At 50.7% G+C, this 15,995-nt stretch overlaps 7 protein-coding genes across 7 annotated transcripts; 4 read left to right on the top strand and 3 right to left on the bottom strand.

The window, feature by feature from the left end:
* Positions 1-279: 279 nt before the first annotated feature.
* PV10_04969 (uncharacterized protein) lies at positions 280-1,385 on the top strand. Its single transcript, XM_016369567.1, has 2 exons — positions 280-842; positions 1,058-1,385. Exons 1-2 carry the CDS (start codon positions 548-550, stop codon positions 1,282-1,284), a joined length of 522 nt encoding a protein of 173 aa, XP_016225355.1. The 5' UTR covers positions 280-547; the 3' UTR covers positions 1,285-1,385.
* A 288-nt stretch (positions 1,386-1,673) lies between these two features.
* PV10_04968 (uncharacterized protein) lies at positions 1,674-3,698 on the bottom strand. Its single transcript, XM_016369566.1, has one exon. The coding sequence runs from the start codon at positions 3,473-3,475 to the stop codon at positions 1,682-1,684; it is 1,794 nt and encodes a 597-aa protein (XP_016225354.1). The 5' UTR covers positions 3,476-3,698; the 3' UTR covers positions 1,674-1,681.
* Positions 3,699-4,571: 873 nt separating this feature from the next.
* On the top strand, positions 4,572-6,007 carry PV10_04967 (uncharacterized protein). Its single transcript, XM_016369565.1, has 2 exons — positions 4,572-4,937; positions 4,998-6,007. Exons 1-2 carry the CDS (start codon positions 4,824-4,826, stop codon positions 5,715-5,717), a joined length of 834 nt encoding a protein of 277 aa, XP_016225353.1. The 5' UTR covers positions 4,572-4,823; the 3' UTR covers positions 5,718-6,007.
* A 1,120-nt stretch (positions 6,008-7,127) lies between these two features.
* On the top strand, positions 7,128-7,505 carry PV10_04966 (uncharacterized protein; the record flags this gene model as incomplete). Its single annotated transcript, XM_016369564.1, has 1 exon — positions 7,128-7,505. One exon carries the CDS (start codon positions 7,128-7,130, stop codon positions 7,503-7,505), a length of 378 nt encoding a protein of 125 aa, XP_016225352.1.
* A 619-nt stretch (positions 7,506-8,124) lies between these two features.
* Positions 8,125-8,550, top strand: PV10_04965 (uncharacterized protein; the record flags this gene model as incomplete). The annotated part of the gene is made up of 1 exon (XM_016369563.1): positions 8,125-8,550. One exon carries the CDS (start codon positions 8,125-8,127, stop codon positions 8,548-8,550), a length of 426 nt encoding a protein of 141 aa, XP_016225351.1.
* A 1,731-nt stretch (positions 8,551-10,281) lies between these two features.
* PV10_04964 (uncharacterized protein) lies at positions 10,282-13,870 on the bottom strand. The gene is made up of 4 exons (XM_016369562.1): positions 13,505-13,870; positions 13,313-13,398; positions 10,944-13,130; positions 10,282-10,888 (listed from the first exon to the last, which is right to left on the bottom strand). Exons 3-4 carry the CDS (start codon positions 13,115-13,117, stop codon positions 10,732-10,734), a joined length of 2,331 nt encoding a protein of 776 aa, XP_016225350.1. The 5' UTR covers positions 13,118-13,130; positions 13,313-13,398; positions 13,505-13,870; the 3' UTR covers positions 10,282-10,731.
* A 29-nt stretch (positions 13,871-13,899) lies between these two features.
* PV10_04963 (uncharacterized protein) lies at positions 13,900-15,932 on the bottom strand. The gene is made up of 7 exons (XM_016369561.1): positions 15,426-15,932; positions 15,221-15,310; positions 15,143-15,156; positions 14,858-15,069; positions 14,725-14,806; positions 14,521-14,656; positions 13,900-14,466 (listed from the first exon to the last, which is right to left on the bottom strand). Exons 1-7 carry the CDS (start codon positions 15,633-15,635, stop codon positions 14,452-14,454), a joined length of 759 nt encoding a protein of 252 aa, XP_016225349.1. The 5' UTR covers positions 15,636-15,932; the 3' UTR covers positions 13,900-14,451.
* Positions 15,933-15,995: the final 63 nt, after the last annotated feature.

The raw sequence follows: 15,995 nt of genomic DNA, 5'->3' as shown, positions 1-15,995 counted from the left end.
GGGAGGTTGGGGCATCAGTCTCTCATGCCAGACGTTCATTCTTGTTCCGTGATGTTGTTAAGTGAGTCCATGAGTGCACAACTCGAACTGGTTACTGATTGTGGGGAAGACGCGCCTCGCTGGCCCTGCAAGTACGCGATGGGATTAGGGAGGAACGGAGCCATCAATTGGTTGACGAGCAGATCACGTGGGCTGGTATTGTCTCATGCGTCTGTCCAATTGTATGCTCTTCATTTGCCTTGACTTGACCCATGAACCGGAAACCAAAGCCGTGGAGTTCAACTAGATGACGATATGACGACGTACCAGTCATGAGTGGCATGCCAGGACATCCCTAGCCTTGGGATCACAGACTGAGCTTCCGAACAGCTAATCGGGTGGGCGCTCATCAATTCCCAGCTGTCGCCTCATCCCACATTTCTCCATTTCTGATCGTCACGACGTCACGACGTCATGAGCCCACCAACTGCGCAATGACAATGAGAAGGAGCCCTCGGCAACGGACTCCCAGCAGTCCCAACATGGCGTGCAGACCCAGAAGGAGTTGATGTTCTTTTCAGGAACCAGTGCTCGTCATGTTCATTGTTGTTTTCTCGAAGCTCCCACATCCTCATCAAAATTCCTGACTGAAGATACCACGTTGACTTCTCTTCCTTTTCAAAGCACTTTTGCTCATTTTTCTGACCTTCGCTCAATCCGCATATACAACTCATTTTCCAACATGTCTTTCGTCACTAGGACACTTCCTCCCATCCGCGTGGCTGCGAGGTCTCTTCCCTCGAGATCTGCCACTGCCTTCCACACGTCCTCGGTACGCAAGTCATTAAGTGAAGCCGATCGAGGTAGGTTCTTCTTAAATCCCCTCCTTGCCTCTCAAGCCGATATGTCAAGCGGACGACCTCAACATCTGAGCATCCTTGTCCCAATTCCACCACACTATACTGTCTCCCCTAGCTTCATCCCACCCGCCGATTGTTTGATCTTCTGACATGTTCCACAATATCTCCTTGTCCTCCTGAGCTGACTTTATCATATTATTGCTAACCGACAGGCTCAGATCACCCCGAGAAAGCTCAAACCATCGACCACCACAAGTCAGACAGCGTGGAAAAGGCCAAAACAGGCAAGGGAGAGTGGAAGCCCGAGCTAGCCTCAGCCAGCGAGCAAGCCATCAGTGGTGATAAAAATGACATGACCGTCGAGCAGATGCAGAAGTTAGGGGCCAAGAAGTCGGAGGAGGGTAAATCACCTTCTGGGAGCTCGAGCTCAAAGGGGACGCAGTAAAGCCCGAAGTGGGTAGGGAGATACGATTTTGTTCAAATTTCAAGATTCTTCCACGGCACCATATCACAGAGAATGGAGGTCCAACACCTGTATAGTTCTTGCTGTTAAGTGCTTTCATTGCACGACTCGGCAATGTAAATATTCAATAATACAGCATTCACCAGACTAGCATGAGCTTCTTTGGCGTTGTGGTGAACGTATCGCAGGAGTGTCCGTTGTGCCTGGCCGATGGCCGCTGCTTTGAGATTTATAGTGGTGAGGTGTGATCATGATTACACTGGTCCAGAAAGTGGGTTGAGGCAAATGTGACATGTCTATCTTTAATTATTTCAAGAGGTGCTTGTAGAACTCGACGTATATGTATCGTTCCGAGTAGATATTCAGGTGATCTTCTCCATCACAGCATGAACCGAAAGCCACCTCCGTTCTCGACGTGAAGTTTTCGCCTACCCCCGATCAAGGTCTCCTCGACTTCTTCTATATCATCGTGATCTCCCTCTTGCTTCCTGGTCGTACTCGGCGAGGCTAACATCTCATACTCTCCTGAGTCGACGGGCTTTTCGCCGAAGCCGTTCCTTAAATTTGCCTTGTGCAAAATCAACCTGAGCACGATAGACAGTCCTGCGACGCCCACAGCCATGAATGCAGCACAGGTCACCATGCCTTGAATGTAAAAAGGACCCTGGCTTTTTGGGAACAGACGAACACCGATCAGAGGACCACACTGGCCGACAAGGTTTAGAATGGTGAGGCCAGTACCTTTGCCTGTTGCGCTGGCCTGGTTGTTCAAAGTCCATGTGATGATCAAAGTGACCGACGCAAAAAGACCCATGGCAGCACCATAAACGGCCACATATCGGATCGTGATACTTCCAGCTTCACCGAGGGACTGTTCCAACGCGCCAGCGAGGGCGATGCCTGCGTATGAGGTGGCACTAAGCAAAGAGGCGCCTATGAGGAACAGAGAGCGAGAGTCCGGCACTTTGTCACTGTAGTGACCGATGATCAGGACAAAAACAAAAGCGAAGAGGTAAGGCGGAGCTGACAGCGCTTGAGAAGCAAGAGGAGAGAATGACATGCTGTTGATTATGGTGGGTAGGAAAACTGGCAGAGAGCTGAACGACACGTTGACACTGAGGAACATGAGGGCTGTCAAGTATGACTTCGGGTCGAGAAGAGTGTCAGCAACGTCTTTCAGATTGAGACGATGGGCAACAGTAGCTGCTGAAGTTGACGTTTGCCTCACATAAGAATTATTCTCGGACTGGAGCCGAAGCACGGCGACTTTACGCTCTCGGGGGGACAGGTATCGCACGGTTGAAGGAGAGTCAGGGATGTAGTACCAGGCAGCGATGGCCGTAAGGATGGAGGGGAAACCTTCCACTAAAAACAGTGCCCTCCAGGGCGCAATTGGGCCATCCTGGGTGATTTTGACAATGAGCCAAGCCAATGAGCTCGCAAAACTAGTGGCGAGGGGAGCAGCTGATATCTGCAGTCCCACGCGATAGGCCAGTTCGGACCTGCGATAGAAGAAGGTCATGTAAAAAGGAACCCCGGGGCCAAATGCAGCCTCTGTGATGCCAAGGACTCCACGAAGGACGAGCAGTTGGCCAAAGGATGTAGTGATGCTCTGCAAGCTGGCAACCAGGCCCCAGGTCAGGACGCACATAGAGATGTAGATGTGGGCGGGAACCAGTCGATACAAGAGGATCATCCATTCGAATGCAATATAGGTCATGTAAAAGGCCGTTAAGAGCCAGTCATACTGTGAAGAGGACAAGGACAAGTCCTTCTCGAGGCCGGCAATTCGAGCATTTCCTATGTTGGACCTGTCGAGGAAACTGAGCATGTAAAGGGCGCCGAGGAAAAGGACCAGCTTGCGATCGAGTTTCTTGACCACTGCTTCCTCCTCTTCGTCTGTGTAATCCTTGGACATGGTGGAGACTCTTTGTAAACGACTCTTTCTTGGAGGGGAGTCGATTTCGCTCTCGCTATCCGAAGCATGACTGTGGTAGGGATGGCGACTGGTAGAGGCATGTTCTCGTGTATCGTTGTGGGGAGGAGAAGGTCTTGCCGCGGTCGACTCTTGCGAGGGGCCATCGTTATCAGATTCGGGAGTCAGAATAGTTGGAGTAGAAGAGGAAGTAAGAAGAGAATGGACAGCCCTGCGACTGGAGCTTCTTGAGGACATTGCTCCCAGACAGGGATTCCATGGACGAGCAAGAAAACGCTGGTTATCTTCGCCCGATGGCTCCGTCCATCCGGTCTGGAATGGGCTGCGGGCTGCAGGATGCTATGTCACCGACGACCGCGCCCAAGGGGGCTTGAGGGACTGCTGTGAGCCGCAGTTACCCCAGATTATTGACGTTTATGGTAACGATGATGTCGTTGTGATGTGAGACGAGGTGGCACTGGTGGATGACTGGAGGGGCAGAGCCACAGAGCGAGGGTGGAGGAAGCGCTTTGGAGTCGAGACCCCATTACCCAGGAGAGGAGACCAGGGAAAGAACGACCAATTGACGCCATTCTCGGCAGGAGAGGCCCGGACTCAGAAGCTGGGCACTGGCTGGCGCCCGGAGAACAAAAGAGGAAATCTCCGACTTGCTCCTCACAAACAGGGGTTTACCACTCTCCATCATCTTAATCGTCAAATCATTGCCTGTATAGGACCTGCCCAGAAAGATGCGAAGAAGTGCTTTACGCATAGTATACGGACGATCCTATTATGCTCGGAGAAGGAGGATATGAGGCAGACCTGAACCTGTGATCAAGCGGTGAATCAGATTTCTTTACTACTGTACCTACAGCGCCATCTGATGCAATCCTTCCAGTGGTCTAGGACTCCCAACTCGTGTCCTGGTGGTTTCATGTTCCTCATCGGGCATTTTTTTTGCTCGGCACCACTAACGGCCCTCATATACTCTCCGTCTCCTGAACTCCGCAAAAGCCTCTTTCCCACTGATGAACATTATCTAAGCACACAATCAAGTACGTACAGATGACGGATGCAGCAATAATCAATGTACTGTGCGCATACAAATAGTCTGTAAGAGTCCAGTCTACTTTTATTCTAGACGATCAGCTCGGACCCGCAAGTGCCAATGAGCTAAAATGCAGGTTGTATCCTGTTCTCGTTGGTTCAGTGGGTTCAGCTTCCAGGGGTCAGTGTCAAGCTTGGGCAATTTCCCAGGTGGATGAAACACGGGGACGGCACGCAACACTACCACCTACCTATAGTCCCTGCTCAGCATGTCCTGCGGCTCGGACCACGGTTTTTCTATAATTATGAGGCGTGGCTGGATTTTGTCGCGACTCTCCTCATGAACCACTGCAACATCAGCCGGTCTGTTGAACTGTTGGTCCCTTCACCGTCACTCCTTCAGTCGTTATTGTTTCTCACTGCATTTAACCAAGTCGTTCATTACTCCGTACTCATATACGAGACAGTCGCCATCGCCTGAGCGCGTTCCTTCCGTCGTCGTCATCATCGTCGTCACCACCTTCCCACATTACAAACTTTGATCGCTCCTGCTATCAAAATGCATTCCATCTTGTTGGGCTTCGCCGTGACTGGCTTGGCTTCGTTTGCTCATGCATACACCAAACCCACCACCAACACCTGGGGCCCGCTGTTGACTCCAGACTTGACCAGCGTGCGTATTTACCTCATGAACTGAACCGCGACTACGGGGAAAAGCTAACTCCTATTGTAGCCCGTGACTCAAGGCGAGACGTACAAGGTCACATGGGATCCAGAAGACCATGATACCGACGGAGTCACTGTCAGTCTCGTCCTCTGCCATGGCCCCTCGTCCAACTGCGTTCCCTTTGACGATGCCATTGTTGAAGGGGTTCCTGCGGCCAGAAAGTTCTTTGATTGGACCGTCCCTTCGGATCTGGCTCCTGGTAAACAGGCCACCGACACCGGCTACGGCATGTTGATCATTGTCGACGGCACGGGCGAGTTCCAATACTCAACTCAATTCTCCGTTTTGGCTGGCAAGGGCAGTTCCGACACCACATCATCATCCAAGCCCTCAACCACATCGGCTCCTGTTTCCTCCTCGACTAATAGCGGCATCATTCTTGAACCCCCAGTGACTACAAACTGGGACAAGACTACCACCGCTTCCACCGACGTTCCACATGGTCCGACCAAGTCTTCTGCAGAACCCTTGACGACAGCTTCTGGTGGTCCACCAGGGCCCAAGCCCACCGGGGATTCCTTCACTTACGATGGGACCACCTACACCACCTTCACCCCAGTGGCCACCACATCAATGGATGTGACTGCTGCGGGCGCTACAAGTGGCACCACGACTGCGACTGCATCTCAGGTTTCTGCATCTTCCTTCGAAGGCGGTGCCCCCAGACTCGGTTCCAGCATGGCTGGTCTCATGGCTGTCGCTGGATTTGCTGTGTTGGCATTGTAAGGAGTGTCGGATGCAGAGCAGAGCACAATTGGGCCAGGTTCGAAATTGATAATGACATTAATTTAGCCATGGACTTGCGAAGTCGTTGCTCGAGGATGGTTGGATCAACTGGACGTAGTCACGACAGCTTGTCTGACCATGGTCCAGACGGTTGGAGCATAGATGTCATCTTCATAGCGTGCATATGTATAATAACAGATCCTTGTTGGGATGACTTTGATATCTACAGATAAATCCGAGAATATAGAGGTTAGATCTGGCATCTAATAGCGTCCACTTGTCGGGACGATCCCAAGCTTGGCTTCGCCACAAGTTCAGGAACACACCTCGTATACGTGGAGCTTGTCAAGAATGTGGGGAATCAAGCATGCGCCCTCAAGCCTCAATCCTTCTAGCTGTACTCCGTATGCGTAAGCAGATGCACATGTGTTGATAGCAAGTTGGAATGACGAGCTTCGTCACTGGAAACGTCTATCCTAGTAAAGGAAGGGGATTTTCAACGATGGCAATCATCATGTTGTCATCCATGATGCTGCATACGTGGCAGGTGGAGGAAACCATAATGGAGTCAATGCGCCAATGCGCCAATGCGCCTATTCGTTTGGAAGAGGTTGATGAAAGTATATCTATACATAGATATAGCGGCCAAACTGTGATATTGTACATTCGTATCACACAACGAGAGAGTGAGACACTGTACATACCTAATTTTATTACAGAAGTTACAGCCGTGCGACCAATGGATTTTGGTCAATCGCGTCGTCTTCAAACAACACTTATGTTTGATACACGGGAAAAAAAAAATAACGCCTCGAGGCCGCGTCCAACCCCCCTTCCTTGCCTCCCTTGCCCCGCAGCTGACGAATCCTGGCCATTTGGGTTCTCAATGACTCTCACATACTACTGCACTGGACTAAGGGTCCTAGCCAAGTGGTAAGCTGATCTCTCGATCGTGTACGTATGCATACAGCCCGCCAGGACTAACGACAAACGCCATTGTCACGTGTGTGTTGACTTGCGTGTTTTTACCAACCACACCTCCCCAACCGGAGGGGCCGGCTTGCCTATTCGTCTGCTTTTCTTCTCAAGATGGTGTGCGATTGGGCATCACGTGGACTGAGCGAGCAGAAAGCTGATGGGTCATGTCTTTGGCCGCCCGATCCGAAAGTGAAACATTTTCATGGGCGGGTTTTTATGAAATCGCGTCTTTGTAGACCTTGACGACCGTGTCATCTCATCAGATGGACAACAAACAGAGCGCAAGGAGCACCATGACCACAAAAACAACAAACCGAGATACCCAACAGACAGTCGCAACCTGGGCACTTTTTTGACGGATCCTCCCCACGGCGCCGGCGTTTGCAACCTAAGTCGCCAAAACAGAACCCGACCTGAAGCAGCCGAGCCATTATGAATTATCAAGTCACTATCCTCCTCGCCATTCTGTGCGCAATATTTGTGGTGTTGCTATGTTATGCCTTCTGGCAAATGTCGCACAAGCAGAAACTCTTCAGCAAGCCGGCTCGCGGCAGCAGAAAGGCGTTCTCACCCCAACAGCAGCAATATATGCGGTCACAGAGAATGAGGAATCTACAAGCGTTGGCCGAACTAGCAGACATAGAAGCAGGCTACGGAGCCGAAACTGAATATACCACGACCGCGAGCATGGGCAGGTTTAACCCGCCTCACGACAAATCCATTGCTGGATCTACGCCAGGCCACCTAGCATCCAACCAGTCCCGTCAAGACATTCCGGCCAGGCAATGGCAGGGACAGGGACAGGGATAGGAATATCCATGGAGATGAATATGATATGAACGCCGATAGCAAACCTGAAGTCCAGCCGGATGTTCTTGGATATGGCAGGTGGCTTACTTAGGGCGCTCTCTTATGAGCGACGCGGGATGACACACTGTCTGGGTAGTGTTGTCACATCCATTGTGTTATGACAATGGTGCGCATGATTGGTTTACTGGATTCTTGGTCAGCAGCGACGGCCTTGATGATGCTGGAGATCCTTCTAGGTCGATGATGAGCAGCCATGGTCGCTTGAGAGCACCCACAACCGCGACTTTGGCTCTTCCTGCAATAAAGCCATCGATTCTGTGGGAGCTGTCTTGAATAGTAGTAGCCTCTCATGGCGACGAAAGATGATTGAAGACTTTTTGTTTAAAACGTACCAGGCTTTCAACATCAAATGTGAAGACAAGACAGGTCATAATATTTTAACATCTGATGGCGACGATATTTTGAGGAGGAAAGGCAGGCAGGCAAGGCAACAGGCAAGGCAGCAAGGCGGCAGGCCATGCATCTGAGATCATGCCTCCTCTGCTGATCTCAAGGCCAAGGCGCAATTTTGGCAGGAGCCGAATGCTTGTTGTCCCCCAAGAGAATCAAGTGGAGAAGGATGGCATGCCTGTTCAGAGCTTGTTCCCCCCCCCCAACTTTAAGGGACCCCAGCAAGGCCCGAGAGGTCCGAGAAGATGCCTTGGCCCCTAAGTCGGGCCTATACGTACAAATATTAAAAAGCTCCCTGGACCCCGCAGAGCCTTTAGACACCCTGGTTTGCTCACCCTTAAACTACCTTAGCTACCTACCTAAGGTAGTCATACCTCATCCTTGGAAACCATTCAACAAGACTCATTCGACTCAATTTATTAATGTCGACTGCTTTCTCATTCCAAAGCAACGAGCCGCCTATGTAATTAGTCAGCCTGCAAGAGTTTGCAAAGAGGTGCGCTGCACCGTGATCTCTTCGTACTACCTAAGCTACCAGCGACGCATCAAACATCCAAGCATGACCAAGACCAAGCATAAACCCGCCCTTGACTGACCTCACAGAGTCACAAATATGAGTGTCGTCTATCAGGATGGTATGATTCATACCGTCTCTGATATCGATCAAACCCAGCCCCTCTGTCACGACTTCGATATCTTGGTCCCCATCCATCATGTGCTTCCTGGCTCTTACGCTCATATTGACCGTCCGAAGCCATGTCCCAATGCCGATCATGTCGCTTGTCCCAAGAATTATTGACCTCGGAGCCAACATGAAGGGATCGGCCATGGTGACCGTCATGTTCTGGATGCAGTTGACGACGACCCACGGCTCCCGCGTGTCTTCCGCCGCGTACTTGCCCGCTTGGTCCTTTGGGTGTGCCCCTGACTCCTTCCATTTCCACAGCGTCAAACTTTCTCTTCTTGCCTCCCGTCAACGAAACCACAACTGTTTTGGCCATCTTGTAAGTAGCCTCCAGTTCTGCCAGCATAATATCATCGACGTTCTTGTTCTGCAAGTGATGCAATGTGTTCTCGGCCGTGTCCCGCAAAAATTTGGCTGCCTTGGTGGTTCGTTCGTTTCCTAGATTGGCCACAGCCAGGTATTCTTCTTTTGCAGTCTCGTACACATTCCACAATTGGGAGAGATCGGCCACCATGTCCTTGCGGATCTTCTTCGATTCCTCTGGACCCCTTCCGGTTGGTTCAGTTCTTTTCTGGGAGGTGCCTGAAGACAATAAATGTCAGGACAGATTTGACTGACAAAATTGCAGCCAGTGTGATAGGACCTTGACTTACTCTGTTTCAACATGTCTCTCACATCTACAGCTTGGGTTAGAGCATCCTTGATCGAACCGTCACCTACTCTAACTCCCGCAAGACCGATTCCTAGGAACTCCTCACAATAGTACACCACGGCAGCCGGGTTGTCCAGTAGCGTTCCGTTGTTCGTCAGGCCCAGCAGCACTTTGTCATAGACAGTGACGTGACCATCTTCGAAGGCTTGGGATCGGCTCTGGAGCAGTCTCACTTGACGCTCAAACAAGGCCTTAAAACCTGGCTTGTCCGTGACAATGTTGCTGATGACGAGAGGTAAGTTCTTGACTTGACGGGCAATCTCCAAGAGACTGGCGACTTCGTCATCTGGGTGTGAGGGTGACGGCGACAGTGACAAGGAAGATTGAAACACAGTGTTTTCCGACTTTATGTTGAGTCTTGAAGACATGATTGCAAGGAAGATCTGTGGGAGCAGAGGACAGAGATGCTGAGGCATAGGAAACTGCGCTATGTTTGAGGGAGATGCGACTGCTCAACTCAACGGAAGTTGAAGGGATTTCAATGGGTCATGGGGGAGAAGGAAGAATAAACAAATAAATATCAAGATCTATGGCAGACATTGTGTCCTATGCGCATGCATGCGTGGCGGTGATCATTGACTGGTGACAGAGTGAAGTGGAAGTGCACGTGGTGCTCATCAAGGTGAGGCAGAAACAGCACTACACTCACCAGATCAGAGAACCATGTGAAAGAACCACACCAAAACTTCAAGCCTATATCACCACCAACACGGTCAAACACGATTAGGTCTTGAACTAACAGACTATACGTGACAATTGAGCAAGACTGTCTTTATTTCTTGCTCCTTCCGGCCTGATTTTCACGTGCTGAGGCTTGTCACAGTGTGTCCAAGCAATCACGATCGCTATCACGATGAAGGCCACACAGTTCATATTGCTGCTTCAAATGGCCATCTGGGTGGGAAGGATTTTAGCTTCTCCAAGGAAGACGAGACGAAATAAAGGTGTTATTCGACATTAGGGGGAATCTACCAAGGCCATGCAGCGAAGTCGATGTGTAATCTGGAATCATATCTTGGATCTCCCATTTGCAGGAACAAGACCCAAAGACCATAAAGCTACACTACATACCCTCCTGCCCATGTGGCATAGGACATGCAACAAGAATCATATCGCCCAGTCTATCATACACACACAAAAGGAAAAAAGATGACCTGGGAGTTCTGCTTTCCCAGCCCATGGAAACTTGCCCCTCCCATCGCGAGGAGAGTACTCCGTTCTCCGCATGACCTCCATCCGTGTCCTGCACAGCTCCAGAGTAGATTCATTCAAGAACACTCTGTAGGGAACGATGGTGATCAAAAACTTTTCCGTACGCATGCAGGCCTAAGAATCAATACAACCGGTTTTCAATCTGATCGGAATTTGGTGACCATCTCTTAGGCATTGGTCGACTCAGTGCCCTCGGCCTTTGGTGCTTCGTCTTCCTTGTTTCCGTTGGGACCTCCAGTAGTGGTAGGCTGAGTCTTCATGTAGTCGTCATACACACTGAGTGCTTCATCGACCTTCGAACGAAGTGCAGCGTCATCATCGACCCTATCGAAACGTTAGTACTGAAGTTTTTGGATGAGATGTATACTGTTGAACTTACAATGTGATGAGCTCCGAATTATCCATCTCCAAGAGCATGCCCGTGATCTTGCCAGCGAGTTCAGGGTGGATGGCGGCGATCTTGGGATAGATGGCTTCGCCCAGCATTTGCTTTTGTTGGCTGGGAGGGAGGGCTGCAAGGTTGCTAAGACTGGACGTCGATGGCACCTCTTCACGACCAGGGTAGTTGGGTCCTCGAGCACCCTGTTGGGGCTGACGACCAGCGCCACCGGGAAGTGCTTGAACGCCACCACGGCCACCACCTGGGGGGAAGTTGGGTGCTCCTCGAACGCCACCAGGGATTCCTTGGACGTTAGGAGGGAATCCTTGTCCACCTTGGGGTTGACCACGTCCACCTGCACCGCGGCCGAGTTGCTGCTGCTGTTGGAATTGAGCCATAGCTTGAGGGCTGCCATACATGCCGTTCATGAGAGCGGGATTTTGCATGAATGGCATTTGTCCAGGCAGACCGAACTGGGGAGGGAACTGCTGGCCTTGGGGAAGACCGCGTCCTTGTTGTTGCATACCAGCAAATTGTCCACGTCCGCCACCTTGCATGCCAGGAATGAAGCCAGGTTGACCTGCGAAAGGCAGGCCACCACGTTGAGCACCTGGAGGAAGGAATTGCTGTCCCGGGCCGTAAAAGACAGCGGGTTGGATGTAGCCCTGGGGAAGACCAGCAGCTGCGGCTTGTTGCTGTTGGCGAATGGTGTTGCGAGCTTGGATGCTAGCCTCTAGCTGATTCTTGCGAACATCCTTGCGCTGGGCTAGGGCAACATAGAGCGGCTTGCCGTTGATCATCTTCTGATTCATCTCAGAAACAGCCTTGGAAGCCTCGTCAGGGTTGCTAAAGCACACGAAACCGAAACCCTTGCTCTTGCCAAACAGCTTCTGAGATTTCTTGGTTTCTTTTGGTTCTTCTTTGGCAGCATCCTTGGTTTCAGCGTCTGATGACTCTTCTTTCTTTTCCTCGGACTCCTGGGTCTCGGTCTTCTTATTCTCCTTATCCTTGTCATCGGTGGGTGAATCGCTACGCTCGACACTGTCGCGCATGACCTTTGCCGAGGTGATTGTACCATATGAATTGAAGAGATCACGGAGCTTGTCATCGTCGATGTCATCAGCCAAGTTCTTCACGTAAAGATTGACACCCTGATACTTGGAGGCTTTCTCGAGCCGAGCAGCCTCGTACTGCTTGCGCAGCTCCTCCTCACGTTCATGCTTCTTCTGAGCACGGCCAACATACAAGTTCTTACCATGGAACTCCTTATCATTGAGCTCATCCACGGCCTGGGAGGCGGCCTCGTGGCTGGTGAAATTGACAAAGCCAAATCCACGACTCTTGCCGGAATCGTCGCGAGTGATGCTAGCAGAGACGACGTCACCGTACTTTTCAAACAGTTTCTGAAAGTCGTCGTCAGAGACAGACTCGTCAATGTTCTTGATATAAACATTGGTGAAGTTGGCCTTCATCTCCTCAAACTTGCTCTGGCGATCTCTCTTTGCGATGTGGTGACCGACAAAGACCTTCTTGTCGTTCAACAACATGCCATTGACAGATTTGATGGCGGAGGTTGCAGCCTCGGCGGTTTCGTAGTGGACAAAGCCGTAGCCCTTGGAGTTGCCCAATTCGTCTTGAGCGACCTTGCAGCTAAGAATGTTACCGAATTGAGAAAAGGTATCATGAAGAGCCTTGTTATCGATAGCGGCGTCGAGATTCTTGATAAAGACATTACCCTGACCAGTCTTGCGCAGGGCAGGGTCACGTTGAGACCACATGATGCGACAAGGACGACCTTTGATGCTGGTGTAGTTCAGATCCTCCAAAGCACGCTCACCGTCAGCAGTATTGTTGTAGTTGACGTAGGCGTAGCCAAGGGAGCGACGAGTGACGGCGTCACGGCAGACACGGATGGAGGCGACTTGGCCAATGGAGGAGAACAACTCGAAGAGCATGGCCTCGGTGACGGAAGGATCGAGTTCGCCAACATAGAGCGAGGCAGAGTGTTGCGAGCTGGAAGGAGCGGCCGAGAAAGGAGTCTGAACGTCGTTCTCGCCAGCACCCTCGCCCTGCACCACGCTTGTGTTGATGGTTGGGCCACCATTTTGAGCAGGTGCGTCGGCGGAGCCATTCTGACCAGCAGTGGGAGCGGTGGTAACGTCGGCGGCAGACATGATGGATGGTTGTCTATATGGAGATGTTAGTGGGAAGTTCAGATCAGAAGTTCAGATCAGAAGTTCAGATCAGAAGTTCAGATCAGAAGTTCAGAGAGTGTCGAGATGTGTGTATGTGGAAGAAATGATGGTAAGAGGAGGGCAGAGGTTGTTTGTCGCTCAACACACAAAGGAACGGGGGATGGATTCACCCACTTTTTGTCTTTTACTTCTCTTTCAATACTGAATCCGGAACGGAACAGGTGGAGTTGAAGGATATATGAATAAAGAAGAGTCGAGCACTGCAGGCTGGTCAGAAACCACGATCAGAAGACAGGCTCAAGGCGGAGATGGGGTTGCGGGAAAAAATCAGGAGCGCAGTCTTGGGAGGGAGTGAGTGAAACGTACAGCTGCGACTCAGCCTGGGGTTTTTCGTCGGAGGGTTTTCACGTTTTTTTGAGGACACGAGTATTTTCGGAGAGGGAACGGGGAAGAGAGCAATCGACTGCAACAGAGAAGCAGGGAAATGCTCAAGGAAGAGATTGGTGTGCTGGAGGAAATGTGGATGTTGGATAGTGGAAGGAGAAAAGTGGTAGAAATGAGAATCGGGGACCAAAAAAGTCAAGCCAGGCTAACCAACTAAGAGAAACTTGGTGGGTTTAGTTTGCCTGCGGCAGGAGCAGCAGGCACTCAGGCGCTGTGACAGTCTAAAATAATTAAACAGTTGGCATAAAGTAGGTAGTTTGCCGCAACACTTTTGCAGTCTGATGCAGGCTCTACACAGATGAATATTACGATGAAAACGAAACACCACCTTCAGTACTACTGGCAGAAACCTATTATCCTTCTATTGCTAACAATCAGAATGTCAGATCTCTTCTGATCTGCCTGCCTGGCTTTTTCTCTCCCTTTCCAAATCGCTGCCAAAGACGCTCCAAAAAAAAGTTGACACTGCGCTAGTCCTTTCTAGGTAAGGGCAAGTCATGGGCCCGTGGTTAGGATAGAGCGCGCAGATATGAGACTACAAGTAATTTACACTTATCACTGCTCAGGTCAGGTCAGAACACGCCATCAATTGTTCGTCGACAATGACCGTGAGGAATAGCAGTGGCAACATTTGTAATCACTGATACTTGGAACCATCGACAACATGCTCTCTGAGACGATTTCCTGATGTCTGGAGTGGTGCCTATTATTCTTTTTGCCCCCAAAGTCATTGGCCCTTCTCCTCCTGACAAAGTGACCAGTGACACGTGACAATTTGTGCGTCCATACAAGTCACGTGGACGATAGACACCACTCCTGCTCTGTAGAAACCAACGAGACCAGCTAATGCTCGATCTTTTTGACTGGCATCACCAAGGGTGAACCTAATGGTCGAAGTCATCAGCTGCCTGCATATAGATCCTGAAAGGGCCACTTACTCGTCCATCCCAGCACCAGAACGTTCCAGAGTCTGACTTGGTCTTGCCAGCAACTACCTGTAGCGTTTTGGTCACACTTTCCTCAGGACTAATGATCCCTTCAACTTCCCAGTCCAAGTCGATGTTGGCCATGTCACTAATTAGGTAGCGTCGTATGTTAGCTTGGGATTCAGATGCCCACGTCATCGAAAAGCCTTTGCTCACGTCTGAACTTCGCCGGGGTGCACCGCCAACACGCAGACATCATCCCACGGGCTTCCTTTTCTCTTTAGTTCGGCGGCCATGTCTAGTGAGACATATTAGATCTAAGGCGACAATACAAGGCTAGCCAACTCACGTCTCAACATCTGGTTTAGAGCCGCCTTGCTCGCACCATAAGCGCCGAACCCATCCTCATGGTCCCTAAAGGCCGACGTTGATCCGGAGTCGGAGGAGATGAAGATCACTTTAGATGGAGGCGCGTCACTGCTGATCTGTAACAGCTTCTGGGCGATGATGATGGGGCCAATGGTATTGGTATGTAGATGCAACGCAAAGTCACCGAAGGATCTGGCAAGCTAGTGTCAGAATAGTCTCGACATCGGCCGCCCATGGCTGGCCAGAAGAAATGAAAGGCCTGTACATCTCTGTAGCTCTCTTGACTCGTTGTTAGCTTGCGGTTCCGTGCCGGTGGACGCGATGGGAACCAGGATTTACTCACATTTGGATATTTCAAAACTCCCGCATTCAACACCACATTGTCAATCTTGAGGCCTCCAGCGACTAGCTTCTTCATCCGGCCCACGAAAGCCTGGAAGCTGAAGATTAGCATCCATTCCATAGCAAGAAGTATCATGTCGTGTCGGTGCACGTGCATCGATAACGTCGCCAGCACCAGGGAGGCGACTCTCACCAAAACTACGTACCTCGATGCTTGCTTCGTCTGTCACATCGCACTGGTCGATTATACAACTTCCTGGTCGTGTTTGCTGTGCCGACAATTGCCAGATCTGATTTGCCGTTTGGACATTACGGACTGCCGCGATGACTTGGTTACCTTGGTCTAGTAGCTGGCGAACAAATTCATATCCAATCCCTCTTGAAGCTCCTATAATGACCCAAGTTGAAGGGGCCATAGTCTGAGGTAGAAGCTTGAGGTAGATCCTTCGGACCTCGTGGAATGGGTTGTTTGGTTGCACAAGACTTCTGTCTATGTATGTTGAGTCACAACAGGCTTTGGAAAGACACACAAAGGACAGCTTGACAAACCTAGGGCAAGACTTTAGCCAGACAAGGTTACCAGGAAGCTCGAGGTTGGTGACAACAAACTCAACAACACCAAAAGCAACGAGTACGATACGGGTCCATGTCTCCGGAGGAAATGGAAATAGATTTCATCCTACGTAGTAATCTTGAAAGGAGTGCCAAGTGGGGTCCTGGTCATAACTCGCTGTATGGATACTAAGAAAAATTGCATACATGTGCGCCCAAGTTTC

This window comes from Exophiala mesophila (assembly GCF_000836275.1).
Source record: "Exophiala mesophila strain CBS 40295 unplaced genomic scaffold supercont1.3, whole genome shotgun sequence".
Taxonomy (NCBI): domain Eukaryota; kingdom Fungi; phylum Ascomycota; class Eurotiomycetes; order Chaetothyriales; family Herpotrichiellaceae; genus Exophiala; species Exophiala mesophila.
The sequence above is the reverse complement of the archived record's forward strand: the minus strand, read 5'-3'. Positions and strand labels throughout refer to the sequence as shown.